A 17,823-nucleotide genomic window follows, 5' to 3' on the forward strand; every position below is an offset into this window, starting at 1 on the left:
TTGATCTCACATGTTGAGTGCTCTCTTCAGCTGTCTATTGGTGGTTTCTTATTTCCGTGTCTTATAAATCCTCACATAGTGTCAAGAGACGCATTGGTTGCTCATTGGTCTTGGTATTAACATGCACAGTTACATTTTGATCCGTATTGCACTTTCAAAGCTTTTCACTTATCAAGTCCCACTAGGTTTGGAAGCTTATATTAGCTGTTTTTGTCACAGGACAGCAGTGAGGCTGACAAATGGGCTGCACTGCTCAGAGCCATAGAGAAGAGCAGTGCAAGGGAAAAGCCATCTGTTGAGTTAAAGATTCACTGTATATTATGGTTGCAAAAGCAATGTGTTACTCTACACCATGAAAGCAGCTGATGCAAACTACACATGCAGATGATGTGCACAGTGTGAATGACAGTATTGATGTGGATGAGGAGCAGCTGTAGTGCAAGCCAAGGCTGTCTTCAGAAACGGAGTTGCATTACACTTGCAGAGAGGTAGTAGCAGGACAGAATCCATGTGTTCCCATGTTAGCATATCTTGTTATACCAGACAAACTTCAGCACACAAACACACACATGTACAGCACACAGATTCAGTTAGGTTTCTATCATATTGTCTCACAATTTCGAGGAGTCTCTGCCAGAAAATTAGTTCCTCATAAAGTACCAGTTATCCTTGTGGTTTAAATTATATTATCTATATGCATTTTACACACACACACACACACACACACACACACACACACACACACACACACACACACACACACACACACACACACACACACGTGTGTGTGTGTGTGTGTGTGTGTGTGTGTATATATATATATATCACTAGCTTAGCTAACGTATTTCAGTTTTTGAGTGCATTAGATTTGTTTTTTGAACATCTGGGGAGTCCACACTTTTCCTCAGATAAGAAAATGTAATCATCATATTTATACCATATTGTTTTATTTTAAGTAGTTTGTGTTATACTGCAGGTTTTATATATTAGTTATTTTTTTTATTTTTGTTCTCTCTAAATCTCCAGCAGTAAGTGAATGCCATAAAAATAAACTAAAAGTGGGTGGGTCAAAATATGAGACCAGATTTCTCTTTTATGGTGCATTTGTTTTTCTTTCTTTTTTCCAGGTATTATGCAGATATTGCAAAAATGCCAGCGATAAGTGATCAGGACATGAGTGCCTACCTAGCAGAGCAGTCACGGTTGCACCTGAGCCAGTTCAACAGTATGAGTGCACTGCATGAACTCTACACCTACATTGCCAAGTATAAGGATGAGGTATGTATACTTGTTGTTTGAGGAAATTGGTAGTAACTTGTATTGATTGCACGTGGCCATCAGCAGTCTAGACAGTGGCCAATTATAGAGGTTTTACACAAGATTTTTTTGTGTTTTCTCCCAGATGTTTGAAAAATAAGACGGTACTTACAGACCAGGTGACTGCAAGATCTGATTAAAACTGTTCTACCACATATAGCTCAAAATGTTGAGGATGAACATTATATAGTTGAAGTGAAGTTGTTGGCTGAAAATTGTTGCCATTCATTTATTAAAATTAATTCATTTATTAAAAATGTTGCGATGGTTGTAATAACAGAGAAAAGCATCAGATGTTGACTTAAAACATCAGATGATGCCCAGGATAGGCAGCAGGCTAGAAGTATTTCACAAGAGTTGCATTGAAGTCCAGTTGGATTCTTCTACGGGTGCAGAAACCAAAATCCTGATTTTTTTCAGTGACCAGATCAGCAACTGCTGAGGACTTGCTCCCTGCTGCAGGACACAGAATATTCTGTCTTACTGCATAAATAGGTAGTTGAAAAATGTAGGAATGAGTGGGAAGAAGGCACTAACTCTTGGGTATTGATCGTATGCTAGCTCTGGATTGCCCTTTTTTTCTGTCTAGATGAAGCTTCTCTACGGCTTCCCAATCCTCATGTGATACATTCATGCAACGAATAATGCAAGAATATCTGTTGAAAGCAAAGCAGAACCTATCTGAAATGTAGGGGTCCCTAAACTTGTAATATGGAACCCCCCCCCAAAAAAGAAAGTCATTTATCAAGGCTCAAAACAGCTCAGTTGGAGTATCTTAAAAATTTTGTTATAGTATTGCTTTATATAATTAAAAATAAGTCCAGTAGTTCAGCAGTTACTGACTTTTTGGTATTTTGCAGATATTGACAGCCCTGGAGAAAGATGAACAGGCCAGAAGACAGAGGCTGAGAAGTAAACTTGAGCAGGCCATCGACACAATGGCTCTTAGCAGCTGAAGTACCCCTCTGGATGATGGACTGACACTACAGCAGCGGAAACAGAGATGGGGAGGACTTGAGCAGTGCACACTCTGGATACCAGCAGGATTGAGCGCACACACAAACAGACACATTCTGTAAACAGCCTGTTCCTTTTTCTGAACATGAAAGCAGCATTCACAAGAAAAAAATACAGGATCGTTCAAGGAGTTACACTTTTGCTTTTATGATGTCTGCAAAGAATTGAGAACAAACTCTGTGTGATACACAAGGGCGAGTAGGTTCGACTTGGCTGGTTCCCTGGTCATGTGACTCAAGTCATGTGATAAAGGCTGGATGGGACTGCGCTAACTCTTGGACAGTGTTTACTGTACTTGTTTGCCTACTCTCTCCAGCCTCCTGCCACCTAGTGTTAACTGCTAAATTTGCACAATTTGCATACTGAAAACATTTTTATGGAAAAAAAGTTTTAAAAGAACAAAAAAAAAAGTGTTTTGAATTTTAAATAAAGTCGAAGCATTGATATTTGGAGGGGATTAAAGAAAAAGTTCTGTAAGATTTGTTATTTCAGAACGATAACAATTTGTCCAGTGCCATGTTTTGTTTGAATGTTGTTTAGTGCAAAAAAAAAAAACACTTTTGTTAGGTAAAAATATATGCTTTAATTGAAACGTTCCATACCTAATTACCGAAGGGTACAAAGAACACAAAGACAGGTGAAGCAAAAGGAAGAGGATGCTAGAAGGCAGGCCCTGTTGCTTTGTTGTTTTTAAGGAAAATAGACTAATAGCTGTTCTGGAGCTTGGTTGGATGTTGTATTTCAAATGTTTGTGGTTATACCTTCATCTTCAGCAAAAAATTCTTCCACCTTTTTCTTTGTGTCATCTTGACGACAAAAAAAAAAAAGAAAACCAATATGAAGGAACTTTGTAACTATCCTGCTGATGAATGCTTAGGGGTTTTTAAACTGGAACATTTCTTTTTATTTATTTTTTGTATACTGTGCATCTTTTTTTCTGTTAGTTTGCCCAGTAAATTCTTTCAGCAAAAAGAAAATTCCATTTAAATGAAGAGGTAGTAATGTGGAGAACAAGATATATACTGAAGTGTATTTAAGTGTGTGACCCCTAGAAGACTGACAAATGTGCATAAGACAGTTGGTGCCGAATGTGAATGTCCCTGTTGAGTTGTAGCTACAGCTCTGGTTGAAAAGACCAAGTGTAGAGTAGTAAACCTGAAAACTTACTGTATGTATCAGTTGCCGGCACATTCTTCACTTGCACACACATTTTGTTAACCTCCATGAGGTTCATTTAACATCCCATTTAGGCACATTGTGGACATTTTGTCCCCTTTTCGCAGTGTTGCTGACAGCCGTTTTCAGGATGCTAGGGCAGGGAAATGCATCAGTACTCTGATAATTGTATCATTGTGAACTAGCACCATTAAAAAACTGCAGGCATGAATGGGATCAGGAAGTGAGTATGACATCTTTCACTAGGCTTTGGTGTCAATTTTTTTTTTTTCTTTCTGATCATTCATTTTTTGCACACATATCAAACAGCTTCTACAGCACCAAGTAATCCAGAATGCCTAGTGCCTGTTAGCAGGACCAGTCCCTTTATTTTGTAATCTCGAGTCATCTAATTTTGTCAGGGTGCATGCATTGTTGGCTATTGTGCCACAACTGGGGTGAATATCTGCTAGATAGAATTGTTCAGCAGTGTATTGCAGTGAATGGCTATGTCTAGTATTTGAGTGTAGAAAGCTGAATCCCCGTTTAAAAACTAATTCTAATGTGTGGATTTTAAGTATGCTTCAGATTAGTCCCTGAAAGGAGTAGCATAATTCCCTGTAGCATGAAATAAATTTTTTTAAAAGAAAGTAAAACGTGAAATTTTAAGCTGTATACGTACACAGGAAGGAGATATTTAGCTATTACAGTAAAAAGGTAAGGCAAAAAAAAAAAAAATAAGAAAAAAGATTGGGCGAGTGTGAATGAAGTCGGTGTTACCTTGGCTAAAAACAGAAAAATAAAGGATATTTTTTCATGCGATCTTAAGAAAGGTGTTGAGTATAAGAAGTGGATGTAGTAGTTACTGGTTTGCTTTGCTTCTGGCGGTCAGTTGTAGGTGATGTGCATTTAGTTTTGGATTCTGTGAGTATTGTTTTCACACTGGCTTTTGCATGAATCCCTGCTGGATTTTTTTTTCTGTAACATAGGTATCCATAATTGGGCAGAAAGCATTTTTACGAGTGGCAGATATCTATTTTTGGAGGGGGGAGGTTAATTAATTCCATTTTATTGCTCTCCACCTGATTTGCCAATTTGCCTTTTTCATTGGAAAACATTTTCTTTTTTTGTTTTGATGATTATGCTTCTGTCATAACTCATGGCTGACCATGCCTGTCTGAGCTGTGGCACAGTCATATGATGAGGAAAGAGTTGCTGATTGGATACATAGGAGGAGAAAAAAAGGCCAGGGGGCCTTCTGAAAAAGTTGGGAAGCAGATGCATGCATTTGGATCTTTTGTGTTAGAATAATTTATCATTCATCACATGTTCTGAACTGCTTTAGAATTATGCTGTGCAATGTTTAACTGACCACTTACAGTGCACAATACGGTCATTGGGTAAGTCACTTCCTATGTTTGCAGTAATTTTTGATAATTAAATTGAATTATCAGATGGAGATCTGTGACTCTTGGCTTTTTCTCATGTACAACAGATTTGAATTTTTTCATAGGTTTTAAATTGGACTAAAAAAGCTTGCATTACTGCCGAAAAATATAATTTAGAACTGGGGCAAGCCAAGTGTTTCTTCTATTAATCATATAGATATTCTGTGTTTTTTCTTCCCATTTTTTATATACTTGAGCATTAAACAATGGATTTTTTATTTTTCAAAACTTTGCACCTCCTCCTCCTTTCTCCTCTTCTGTTCCTCCTCATATACTCGTAGAAGGATAGGGACCTGGCCTAGGACTACAGTTTTGTGTTAGAAAAACTGACATTATCGCATTTTGAGCCAGCAGATTCTGTATCTAAAATTCCTTGCATGGTAAGCAGTGTTCCTGACTGTTGTCAGCTGTTGCTTCTGAGTTACAAGCCCTCATGTACAAGGAGCCTTTCCTGCAGTTTCATAGAGGTATGGTAATGCTGTGTATTCGGCCCTCCTGTATGCTGGAAGTAATTAAAGAGGTAGCTCTTGAACCAAGCTTCTTAACTTTGTTTCTAATTCTGAAAATAGAGAAGAAAGAATCCTGCACCTCCTTGGATGTACATACAGGTGATGTGGTGCATAAGCAGACATGGTGGAGCACAATGTTACCACCTCTGCAGAGAAGCCAAGAGGGTTATACCAGAGACATACAATGAGACTGCAGACAGGTATTGGTCTCTGAACAAAGTAGTAGCTTGGAATGTGTTCCAGAGGTGAAGACACATTTGCAGTCTATTTGCTTCACCATTCAACACCAGATGTGATGGTTTGTTCACTGTCTTCTCCAAAGAAGTACAAGCCCTCAGCAGATGCATTCTCCCACCTAGGCAGAAGTAAGCATTGCAGAGAAACAAATAGTCTTTGTCTTTTGCAAAAAACAAGTATGCCAGTGACAAAACCATCTATTTCAAACTTGCTTGCACCTTGCATTAACCTTTTGTTATGGAACATATGGTAAGCCATTACAGGAGAAGGGACCTACCCTATTCTGCAAGGGGCATTGCTACTACTGCAGCTTTCTTGACATGGGTTAGCAGCAATGTTATCCTGCAAGATGACACTTGGTCCTCAATTTTTACTTTTTCAAGGCATTATAGGTTTGATGTGAGATTTGGGGCTAGTACTGTGATTTTGCTGCTGTTCTGAAGGGCATGTACCATTCCTAGTCTGGGCTCTGAGTCCGTCACCCAGTTTGCCTGGATAAGCTTTAGAAAGCTTCTTCACAAGATCTGACTGCAACAATGACCAACAAAGTGCATAGTACAGTTTTGTTGGCAATTTGCCACAGTTGTAGATGTCTGTTTGGTTACTCTTGCAGCCATGATGTTCTTTGTGCTTCACTGTTGCAATTCTAACTTATGGGATTTCCTGCTTCTGTAGACCTTGGTCAGCCCGACTACCAGAGTAAATAAAATCCCTCCTTCCTGGGCTGTCAGATGCCCTACCCTGATGTCAGGAAGGTTGGATATAAAAGGAGCCAGCTGATACCATGACCTCAGTCTTTCTTGCCGTCACAGCCTGAACCAGTTGTGCGTCAGTTGGTCCACACAGGAGTGAGAAATTCTTCAAAGCAGTGTACCCCATTGGGGAACTCTTCCTTGTTTGTGACTCATTTCAGATAAAGGTAACAATTGTCTCCCTTGTGGTAAACAAATCCCACACAGAGACTTTCATACCTTGTGTGTCACTTGTTTAGGTCCAAACCATGACATCCCAAATTGCCATCTATGTACCATTTTCAGTACTAGGACTATAAGGTGCAGGACTGAAGTCTTGTCTAAACACCTTAGTCAGCAATCCGCTTCCCATTGTTCAATGGTGTGCCAGTACCTCAAGGCTCATTATTGCAGAGGAAGGAGACGAACCTTCGCAGCCCCCTTCTGCAAGCAAGGTGGTAGAGCAATCCTCTGTCGAGACCCTTTCGGTGTCCAACATGCTGTCAGGTCCCTCAACTTCAACTCTGGCCTTGGCGTTTGGTTCGTCGATAGGGTCCAAAGTCACTAAGCAGACCTCTACTTTCAGCTAAAGATCCTCAACAGACTATGTCCCTTCTGGACATTCACCAACATTGGATGTTTCTTTCAAAGAAATTGTTGTCAGAATAGCAGGCGTTCACAGCCCAAGACCAAAGTTACATCTAAAAAGAACTTGACCATAGGCACTGTGCCAAGACCTGCTGTCTCCTGCCCCACAGGTTATCAGCAGGATTTGGTCAGGTTGGCAGAGGACCTTATTTCTTTAGTCAGAGGCAGGCAACCTCCCCCATGAGTCTTCACCAGGAAATGTAAGAGGGACCCTGCACCCGAGACCTTGTCATATCCCCCGATTCAGATGAAGACTCTGATCACAGGGACTCTGTCCTTGAAGATAAACCCTTCTTTATCTCCTTTGAGAATTCTGATTCAGAAGAGGTGCTGTCCTCATGAGATGTAGCAGAAGGTATTACCTTTGGAGAAACACTGCATGCCACAATATTTTTTCCAGTGGCAGGCATAAGAATACCCCCACTCTAAAAAGAGGGTAAGGGAATTCCTCGATCTCCCACAACAGAAACCCTTAGCTTTTCCTTCAGTTTTAGAAGTGCTAGAAAATGTCTTCATGGAATCCTCTCTCAATCCAGACTGCCTTTCCCCAACCCCTTGTAACCCTGACCAGTTTTGCAGGGTACTGGACTCGCATAAATTATTTTTTTCAGTACTCCTCTGCTGGCCCAGAGGTTGTCACCCCAAGCCCCAGAGCTAGTACTTCCAAAAATCGAAAGCAAGGTCCTTGACACATTTGGGAAAAAGGTTTACACTTCCTCTATCCTGGCAATGAGGGCCCTCAGTTGCCAATTGCAAATGATAAAATAGCAGAGTATTTTGGAAAAAATGAAGCAAAAGATTTCCTTCCTGGGGGGGCAAGAACACCTCCAAGGAATTGCTAGATCTGTCATTTCCATTTCCCAGGTATCTAGGCACTCCTTGCACTCCGGATATGATGCTGTAGAGGCATCTTCCCAAGCTGCAGTCTCTGGCTCAGCCATCAGAAGGCATGCTTGACTTAGGGAACAGACATTACCAGAACATGTCAGATCAAAGCTGCTATATGCACCCCTGAATAAGAACTCCCTTTTTGGACCAAAGGCTGAGGCTATGTTAAAAAAAGATGGAGGATAAATCAAAATCCATGCAAACAGTCCAAGACTTCCTCCAAGTCTAACCATCTAGGTTGAGTAGTAATTTTCCCACTAAGCACTGGTCCTTTCCCTCCCAGTCAAACCCAGTCAGTGGAAGCCCTAAGAGAAAGGCCTCATAGACAGCAGCAATCACAGAGGGCAAGGCAGTGGTCCTCAGGAACACCCAGGCTGGGGAGTTCTAGGCCACAGGGCCCAAGCAGAAATAAGCAATTACTCGTACCACACCCTGTCCTCCAACCCCAGACAAGATAGGAGAAAGATTAGGAGGAAGACTTTCAAGGAAAACTGAGCCCTCATCATCTCTGACAAGTGGGTTCTGGAAGTAATCTCAAATGGCTCACTTTCAAAGAACCATTAAGATTCTCAGGCTATGTGCCACAAAATGAAAGGGCAGAGGCCACTTCTCAGGTTCACAACCTGTGCTTGGCTTGCAGGGCTGTGTGGAACCAGCACCAGGTAGGAAAAGGGTTTTATTCCAGACTATTCCTGGTCCCCACAAAAGAAGTCTGTTGGTGCCCTATTCTGGATCTGTCTGTCCTCTATCAGTCCCTTCTAGTTTTCAAAATGCTTACTCTTCAAAAGCTTCTTCCCGTGATCATTCCTCAGGCTCTAATGGTCACCTTAGACCTGAAAGATTCCTACTTACATATCCCAATAGAAGAATCCTGCAGAAGTTTTCTTCACTTCAGAGCAGGTGCCAGTCACTTTCGGTTCTCTGCACTTCCCTTTGACTTGTCTACTGCTCCCAAGGTCTTCACAAAATGTTTGACCACTGTGATCACCTTCAGCAGAACAAGAAGCATCCGGATTTACCCTTATCTGGATGACTGCCTTATTCAGGCCATGAGTCAGTCCATCCTCCACAAGGATCTTGCCTTCAGTCAGACCCTACTCTCTTCCCTAGGGTAAACCATAAACCTCGACAAAACCAACACAAACCCTTCCACCACAATAGTTTAACTGGGGGCAGTGCTGGATTTCTCCCTCCAGAAGGCCTTCATTCTCCAAGACAAGGCTTCCATCTTAACCCAATACTTCCAGGACATTATGCAGAAGCAATGCCTCTCAGCCAGGGAATTCCTCAGAGCACCAGGCTACATGGTATCTTGTATACTAATTATCCCTCTTGCCAAGCTACACATGAGGAAGCTTCAGTGATACCTCAAGAATTTATGGTGCCAGAACTTAGTCCCTGGAGATGGAAAGCCATGTAATTCACTGCCTCAGGGAGGAATTGGGATGAGCATGAACATGTGCACAGAATCAGCGTCGCCCCTTCTGGTTCATCTCTCAGAGCCAGACCTTAACCACGGATGCATCAGACATAGCCTGGGGAGCCCATTTACAGCACTTCCTATTCCAGAGCAAATGGGAACAGCAGTTCAGACACAAGCACATAAATTGGAAGGAATTGATGGCAATACAGAAAGGCATGGTGGCCTTCAAGGATCACTGGAAACCAGGGTTTCTACTTATCAAAACAGACAACACAAAAGACGTGGTACATAAATAAACACGTAGGGACCCACTCCTACCCTCTTTGACAGCTGGCAGTGCAGATCTGGGAGATGGGCGATGCTATAGGGTTGTACCTCATAGCTCAGTACCTTCCTGGGGCTCCGAACACTCTAGCAGACTGCCTCACAGACACTTCATGGCTTCCCACGAGTGGCAGCTGCATCAGGAGACTCTTGTCAGCATAGTCGAGAAATGGGGGATCCCTCAGATAGACCTCTTTGCCACCAACAAAAATGCTCAGTTAAAGAAATTCTGTTCCAGGAGCAAACTTCACACAACCTGGAGGACAGATGCCTTCTCCTTCCTCTGGAGCCACCTGTTTCTTTATACATTTTCTCCCCTGCCTGTCCTTCCAAGTGTCCTCTTAAAAATCAAGGAAGAAGGACCAAGGGTCATCCTGATCACTGCAGACTGGCCCAGGCAGCACTGGTGCCACGTGCTATTGAGTTTGACCACAGAAAAACCTTGGCAGTTACCTCAGAAAGTGGATTGGCTGACTCAGGGAAAGGGAAAGTTTGTGCACCCCAGCCTGCAAACTGTCAAACTCTGCCTGGATAATTCATCAAAATTCTACTCTGAGAACTCCCTGAGTAGTCAGGTTCACTTAATATCCTCAGAGTCTAGAAGATCCAATACTAGGAAAACATACTCTGCCAAGTGGAAAAGATTCTGTATTTGGTGTCAGCATTAAGGCCTCAACCCTGTCTCAACCAACATTTCAGCCATTTTGGAGTATCTAGCTACCTTGGTGGACAAAGGCCTTTCCTTCTTATCCATTAAGATTCACAGATCTGCTATTTTAGCCCACATCCCTCCTCCTGTCTTTTCAAACCCCTAATGAAACAGTTCCTTAGGAGGAGTGCTGCATGTCAGACATCCCAGGAGGCAACTTACCCCTCAACTTTGTTGTAGAAAAATTGACCTTACCCCTCCCCCTTTGAACCAGCTGCTTCTGCAGATTTAAAAATCTTGACCTGGAAGACTGCCCTTTTACTGGCCATCATGTCAGCTAGAAGGGTCTGTGAGTTCCAAGACCTCATGGCAATGTAACCCTTACTTATCTTCCACTCAGAGTTTCACTCAGAAATAATCCATCCTTTATGCCCAAGGTGGTCACACATACTTCCCTGAACCAAGCCATACATTTGCCTACTTTCTTCCCCAAGCCATAGAACCAAGAGGAAAGAATCATTCACTCCTCGGATGTACGCAGCCAACTTCGTTACTACCTTGACAGGACTAAACCTTATGAAAATCAGAACAACTTTTGTTTCCTTTGCCTTGTGCTCGGAAGGAAAACCAGTCTCCAAACAACTATTTCCAAGTGGATCTCCCACTGTATTTCTTTTTGCTACACCTACCATGCAAAAAGCCTCCTGAATCTGTTAGGACCCATTCAGCTAGGACCACTTCTACCTCCACTGTGTTTTTGAGGGGAGTACCTACCAAAGACATTTTGGAAGCAGCTATCTGGTGCATACCTTTACCAAGCAGTACCATCTGCCAGCCTTCTCCAAGTCCAGAACAGGATTTGCCACTACCATCTTTCATGGCATCCTTTCTTCCCATTAAGGCACCTTCCACCCTCATCTCAGCTTTGGGAATCATCCCATAAGTCAGGACTGCAGCATGTAAAGCACAAAGAACGTATTATAGTTGTGTACACTTACCATAAATGTAGATGTTAGATCCCTCCATCCCCTTTATTTTCCTTACAGTAACTACTTATTTCTCTGTCCTCCTCTTCCAGAAGACCCTCTGCAGTGATGCTCTACAGGCCTCCGTTCCTCTAACTTTGTCCCTTGCTTAAGGTTCATCTATAGGGCTCCTATCTTTTAGGGGCAAGAAAAAACTGATGATGTGATGTCAGCTGACTCTCTTTATAACCAACCATCCTGACTTCAGGGTAGGGCATGCTCCAGCCAAGGGAGGAGGGAATTTTTTACTCTGGTAGTTGGGCCGACCAAGGGCTTCCAAAGCAGGAAATCCCACAAGTCAGGACTGCAACAGTGAATACACTCAAACGTGTGCATTTATGGTAAGTGTACACAACTGTACTTTTTTCATACTCTTTCTCTCAATTGCAAAGGGCCCATAAGTGCTAACAAGCTTGATAACTGTTGCAGAATGGTCTCTACCTTAAGGATTGCATTCCACATCCATTAAGACCGTGCATCTGGAATATTCTTTCTACCTCCCTAATGAGATTTTCCCTCTGGCTTGCTTAGAAGTCCTTAGATAAAGGCAGCACCTGTACTTGCAACAGCTGAGAGCCATTACTACAGATATATTGTACTTGAGCTGCTCTTAGCATAAACAGACCAAATAACAGTGATCTATCACACCAAATATTCCTTTCCATTTGGGGAAAGACAGGTGTCTCAATTTATCAGGTAGGTGATCTTGAGGTTACATAAAGATGGAAATCCTCAGCAGTAAGAGGGATCCCATTTGGAATTATGTTCCGTGTTCTTTCTCATCTTCATAAAAACAGGAAACTTGTTCAGACCTGCTGGCTCTAAAAAGTTTTATATTCAAATCTGTAGGTAAACAAATGTAAGTAAATAAGTAAAAACAAAATGCTAAAAAAAGTTTGAGGTGCTCATAGTTTAGACATTGTGCATCCTGCATATGCAGAATGCTTAGCTGCACACCCTAACAGGTTACACATGCACTAGAAAAGCTTTCAGTTTTGGGTCTTGTCCTCAGGATTATTCTTTATTTTGTATGCATTTCTTTCAGAGCTACCTATGACTTCAGGCCCCCGTACTTTTGTATCTTTCAACTGTGCTGGATTCCTTGTGTAGCAGTACACTGAGAGAATTCTGCTAGAAAAAAAGCATATAAGTGTGCATAAATAGCTGTGCAAGTAAAGAGGAAACTCTTCAATCTTTCTGATCTTGTTAAACCCTAAACAAAGGCTTGGCTACCTTTCAATCTGTTTGATCACAGTCATTTACCTTTACAAAAAATTGTATCCTGGATATTACATTCATGGATGTAGCAGGTGATGGCAGGGCTGCCTGCAGTTTTTTCTTTCTTATTTCTGGCATAACTGCTGGGAATCATTTAAATAATGTAAAACTGGCTGGACATGCTCTGAAGGTGATTGCTACATAGCTAACTACTGCAGATCCACCAGAAGAGAGGAGATGCCTCAATTACCTTTCAGAAATCATTTGTATTTGCTGTAGTTCATTCAGTGCCTTACCTTGACCTGTTAGCCATATTCTTTTATCTTTATCCTTTATAAAATGTTTAACTGAGTTAAATTAAAACAAAAAAATGTTGTTGCCTGGTGTATCTCTCTCTCTGTCTAAATATGTACACACATATTTAAAGTACATGTATAGATACACACAGTAATATATCATGCATATTTTTCCTATGCTCATGTTACACAAGTCTTTATTGGTGTTGAATATAAAATGGTGAAAGGCTGAGTGGATATTTTTTGTTTTGGTAGATTGGCCAAAATTCACTACTGTATGCTTTTGGATAGTTATTTTATTTTGTTTCTCTTGGTTGTTTTGATATTGGTGCTGTTCTGTTCTGTTTACCTCACAGAATTGTTGCTCTTATGCCTTAAAGAGAGTTGGAATTTAGGGGCTTAGGGGAGGCCCTGTGTGTTGGTTTGGGATATCCATTGGATTCATAGGATTGACTTCAGTGGTTTGATTTACGTAGTGAGAAGTTGTGGTTGGAACATTATTGTTGTGAGCAGCATTTGAACATAGTGTCTTCATAAGTCAGTAAGTTTCAATGGTATGCTCCCCCCCCAATTGTTTAAGTAGCTTGGTATGCTTTCTTTGACTCTTACTGTTTCATTGTTGCAACACATTTGGCTCCGTGCACTTTTCAAGGAAAAGACAATGGCTGGCATTGGTTTTGGCACTGAAGCATCGTTCAACAGAAATGTAGTGAAAGAGGCGTGTGACATACTTGTGTAGATGTGGTTTGGGAAAACTATTTGAGCGTGAGGATTCCACAACAGTATATCAGTGTGTTGGAATTCTGTTTTCTTTTGTAGTAGTTATCCCTTCATCTCCCTTCTGTGACGCTCCAAAAATTTTTGGGAGGTGTAAGGATGGGGTAGCAGCTCATATCCCTTCAAAGCATTGCAAAAAGTTCCTCATATAACTGCTAGGATGTTAAGTAAGGTAGCATTGTTATACAGTCTTTATACTTCTCTTTCATGTACTGTTTCTGAAACTCGGATGAAAATCATTGAAATGAACTAATTTCTGCACTGTTCTCTCTTGTTTTTCTTTTGTGCTACATCTGGAACTAGTGGGATCATGTTGCATCACATCTCACTACATATAAAATGGATGTATGGTGTATTGCCTTATGATAGGTCCAGTCTTCCAAAAGTGATGTTGAAGGGAAGAAATTGACACAGTAGCTGTCCAAGCAGAGCATGTTTTAAGTTTTCTTTAATTTCCTTTCATTCTGATTTGCCCTCTTGCTGTGTCCATGTAGATTTTGACTTAACCCGTTTGTGCTTCCAAGGACATACATTATGCTGTACCATTCTTGGTTGAGCTCATCAGAGTCCACATAAAAAAGCAACTTTTTATGTCTGCTTAGACATAACTTTCCAGTTGGATTCCACCACACGAGCCTAAAGCTACCATCACCAACTTCATACAGGCTCCCCCGACCCATAGTGTGAACAGATTATGTTTCAGTATACCATTATTTCAGTGATCCGTGCATGTCAGGGGCATCAAATGTGCATATACTTTTCACCTTGTTAACACAGTTAATATATGGGTAGTTTGGCTAGTGTTTATCAAGCCATAGAGAATTGTACTCTTTTCCAGGTGTAGCTGGACTGCTTCGTTTGCTACTTTAGGTCAGCAATTCTGTACTCGGATGTTCTTCACACATGTATAAATACTGCAGTAAGAGATTTTGTGCAGAGAGATGACTGTTCCTGAACTGCATATCACTACATTATGTTTGCTCCTAGTTTGCTAAATTAAATGCATTTGTGCCATTTCTTTTCATTTCTTTCCTTTTTTTTTGCAGTGTATCTTGATTTTGTAATGAGGTTTAAATTGTACCTTAGTTTGCTGAATTTGAAAGACTGTTGTAAAAACACATTGGGACCATATATTTATGCAACTAAAATTCTGTCATTTGTTATGTTTGAAGTAAAATCCAACCGCAATGCATTTATTTGTTTCAGTTTAACCGAACAGACTTATTAATACATACTGTGTTCAAACTAGAATTACTGATGTTTTCTACATTGTTAAATTACAGTAGTTCTAAATAGAATGTTTGCAACAGCTCATCACAGACTGCATTTCTCTGGTTGTGGGAATATGATGTAGAAAGGAAAAAATCCACTTAACTTTCAGCAGTTAATATGGGCAGGTCCCTGTTAAGTAAATGAAAAGTCAAAATGTTGGACGGCCAAATATCTGAAAAGGCTGTTCCTCGATATCACTATTTTAAGATTGCAGTACAGTGAAGACTGGAACATTTGCCCTTTCCTCACTGTAGTGCAATCTCGGAGTTGGTATATATAATTAGCGGGGGGGGGGGGTGCAACCCCCCACAATACTCATTTCGAGGAATGGATATTTTCAGATATCTGGTTCGACATTTTGATTTTTTGTTTATTTAATAGAGAACCAATATGTGCATCTCCATAGCTGCTCTACTGCTGTTTAAATAATGCCTGGTTGCTTTTTTTTTCCACCCAGGTTCTTAAACTCAGTTTTTGTTAAGTGCTAACAGAGAACTGCCATTGTTGATGGTAGCTACAAACATGCTCTTTGAGCAAACATTCTATTATATGAAGATATGCTTTAATGAAAAAGTCTGGCTTATTGAATTTACATTGTTTGTATTTGCAAGTTTTTTAGTTTTGTGTAATAGAACTAGATACAAAAATTAAGTTGCTGATGTTTGCTAAAAATGCTTCTCATCTCAGGAGTTGTGAAAAAGAAAACTATTTACAACGATTTTTTTTCCTGTGCCACATTAGATTTAAAGGTACTTAACCTGTTCAGGGAAGACACTTTGTTGTTGAGTAGTATGGGGTAAATCAGTTACACAGGCAAGCTCTGTTTTGCTACACAGTTGTTCAGTAAAAAAAAGAAAAAATAGATTAGATTTTTCCATGTCTAGCACACACAGATATCTAGAATTTTAAGAATAAGTATATATTAAGTTGCAATTTATATTTTGAACTAAGATCTGTGTATATCTGTGTAGTAATATACATGTATGTACATGCTGGCATGCAAGTCTATGGAGTAATGCTTCACTGTTTTTAGTGATGCTTTGATATGCACACATTGCTGTACAAGGTGCAACTGAGGTGGATGTAATAAACAAACATTGGCATTTTGCTGTCTTACTAAAGACAGCCATAAAAAAGGACTCAAATTTCAAAAAGGTTTTAATGGATGACTTAATAGATGGCAAGTCTGTAATAGCACATGGTTACAGTAGTCCTTAGTGGAATATACTAGAAGACAATATCCCTGTCATCCCTGGATTAATGCAACAAAAACATTTAAAATTGTTGCTGTTTCTTTAAAATTTTTGTATTCCTCAATTTGGGGTTACTGAAACATTTATTTGTTGTTTTTCAATTTGGGTGGGTAGGGAGAGGAGAGCTATGTTGCGCTTAGCTGGAAGGAGTATGAAGTACTTCATACATTGTATTAACACTGGTAAAGGCAACTAATTTATGGCCTGCCATTAAGCAAAACTGTTCTGTGAAGGATGCACATGTCTTTGTTGTGCTATTTAGTTGTGATCAGTCTCAGGATTTTTATTATTTTATTTGGACCTGTAGATTACTGCATGACAATGCTAGATTTAGTAAGCGTTACTTTAAGCAAACCTGCAGTTTTGGACCTTAGAAGGACTTTGCCTTTGAGTTTCATTATGTTGTCACTAATTATACAAATTGATTGCTTATGTGTATGAAAGGTACTAAACACTTAGTCTGTATTTAAAGGACAGCTAAATTTGATGGCAAAATGGCATACCCACACAGTTTGTTTTGGTAGTATTGTAGATTTAAACATTTATTGCTGCTTTTAATGTTCTTGAACAGTGCAGGTAGTTCCTGTACGTCCTTACTTTATTTTGGTGGATGTCTTTTGGCACAGGAAGTACCTACAACTTGCTTGACCTGTTCACATCACCTAAAATTATTCTTTAGAAACATATCAGATGTTTTACTGTCCATGAAGCTTTTCAGTACTGAGTGCAGCCTCTGTCTTTTTGAGGAGTCTGCACTGAGTTTTAATATAGGGAAATACCACTTTGTCTTTTTTTTTTTTTTTAATAAATTGCCTACCTCTGGGAGGAAGAAGCAGCTGGTTTTTTTGGAAGCAAGCTACTTCAGATGCAATTCCTTTCCCAATTTTATTAACCACTTGTTCATGCAATCACTTTTAAAACTTTGTGCATGTGGCAAAAAGGAGGGTGGGGAGTGGAGAGAGGGCTACTTTGTGCATTAGTTACCTTATGTAAACAAAATATTGCCCTATTTGCTTCCGGAGTGTGAGGAAATGGGCAGTGTTTACACTTTTTATGTGGAGTATATAGTACATTTATATATAAGTATTAACCCATGACTATCCTGAATCCAGGAGGATTGATGACCCTGCATTACACTACTGCTATTTGGATTGAAATTAGCTGTCCTTTGGCCAACATGGGGGAAGTAAATAGAAATGCAAGAGACTTTTATCCTTATTAAAAAAAATATGTTGATAGGATATGAGATTCTTAAAGCCTAAAGCGACCGTGTCAGGTTGTCAGTGCTACAGATTGTGTAAATATTCTGCCTACTTCCTATTTTGAAGTTCTTCAGATTTACTACTTGTAAATAAGACACGCATCAGGAAAAGAAGATTAAACATTTTTCTAAATAACATCGTTGTTCTGCGTGCTTTGTATCTTCCTTTTGATTGAGCTTGCTGATTGATACCTTAAGTTTGGGATAAGGCTCAGAATTTTTTTCTGCTGCTACAGAACTGTTCAGTTACATTCTGCGTGAGAGTGGTACAGTTTCCTAGCTGCATTGTATAGGAGAAGAATCAGAAAAATGTTACTGTTACACAAATAGGCATTGATCTTTGCAGGTTTCTTTTAGTATATTAAAGTATTGGGA

The 17,823-nt window shown here is 40.2% G+C and overlaps 1 protein-coding gene across 1 annotated transcript in view; it reads left to right on the top strand.

Annotated features, from left to right (window-relative positions):
- The window catches only part of LOC122807260 (plexin-A1-like), a 2,134,283-nt gene extending 2,116,699 nt beyond the window's left edge, over positions 1–17,584 (top strand). The window contains exons 31-32 of the mRNA XM_044078363.1: positions 1,128–1,278; positions 2,178–17,584. Coding sequence (XP_043934298.1) covers positions 1,128–1,278; positions 2,178–2,273 — 247 coding nt within the window. The 3' untranslated portion in view covers positions 2,274–17,584. The remainder of the gene's footprint in view (positions 1–1,127; positions 1,279–2,177) is intronic.
- Positions 17,585–17,823: the final 239 nt, after the last annotated feature.

Source organism: Protopterus annectens, chromosome 7.part0, assembly GCF_019279795.1.
Source record: "Protopterus annectens isolate FY-2018-M chromosome 7.part0, PAN1.0, whole genome shotgun sequence".
Classification (NCBI taxonomy): Eukaryota; Metazoa; Chordata; order Ceratodontiformes; family Protopteridae; genus Protopterus; species Protopterus annectens.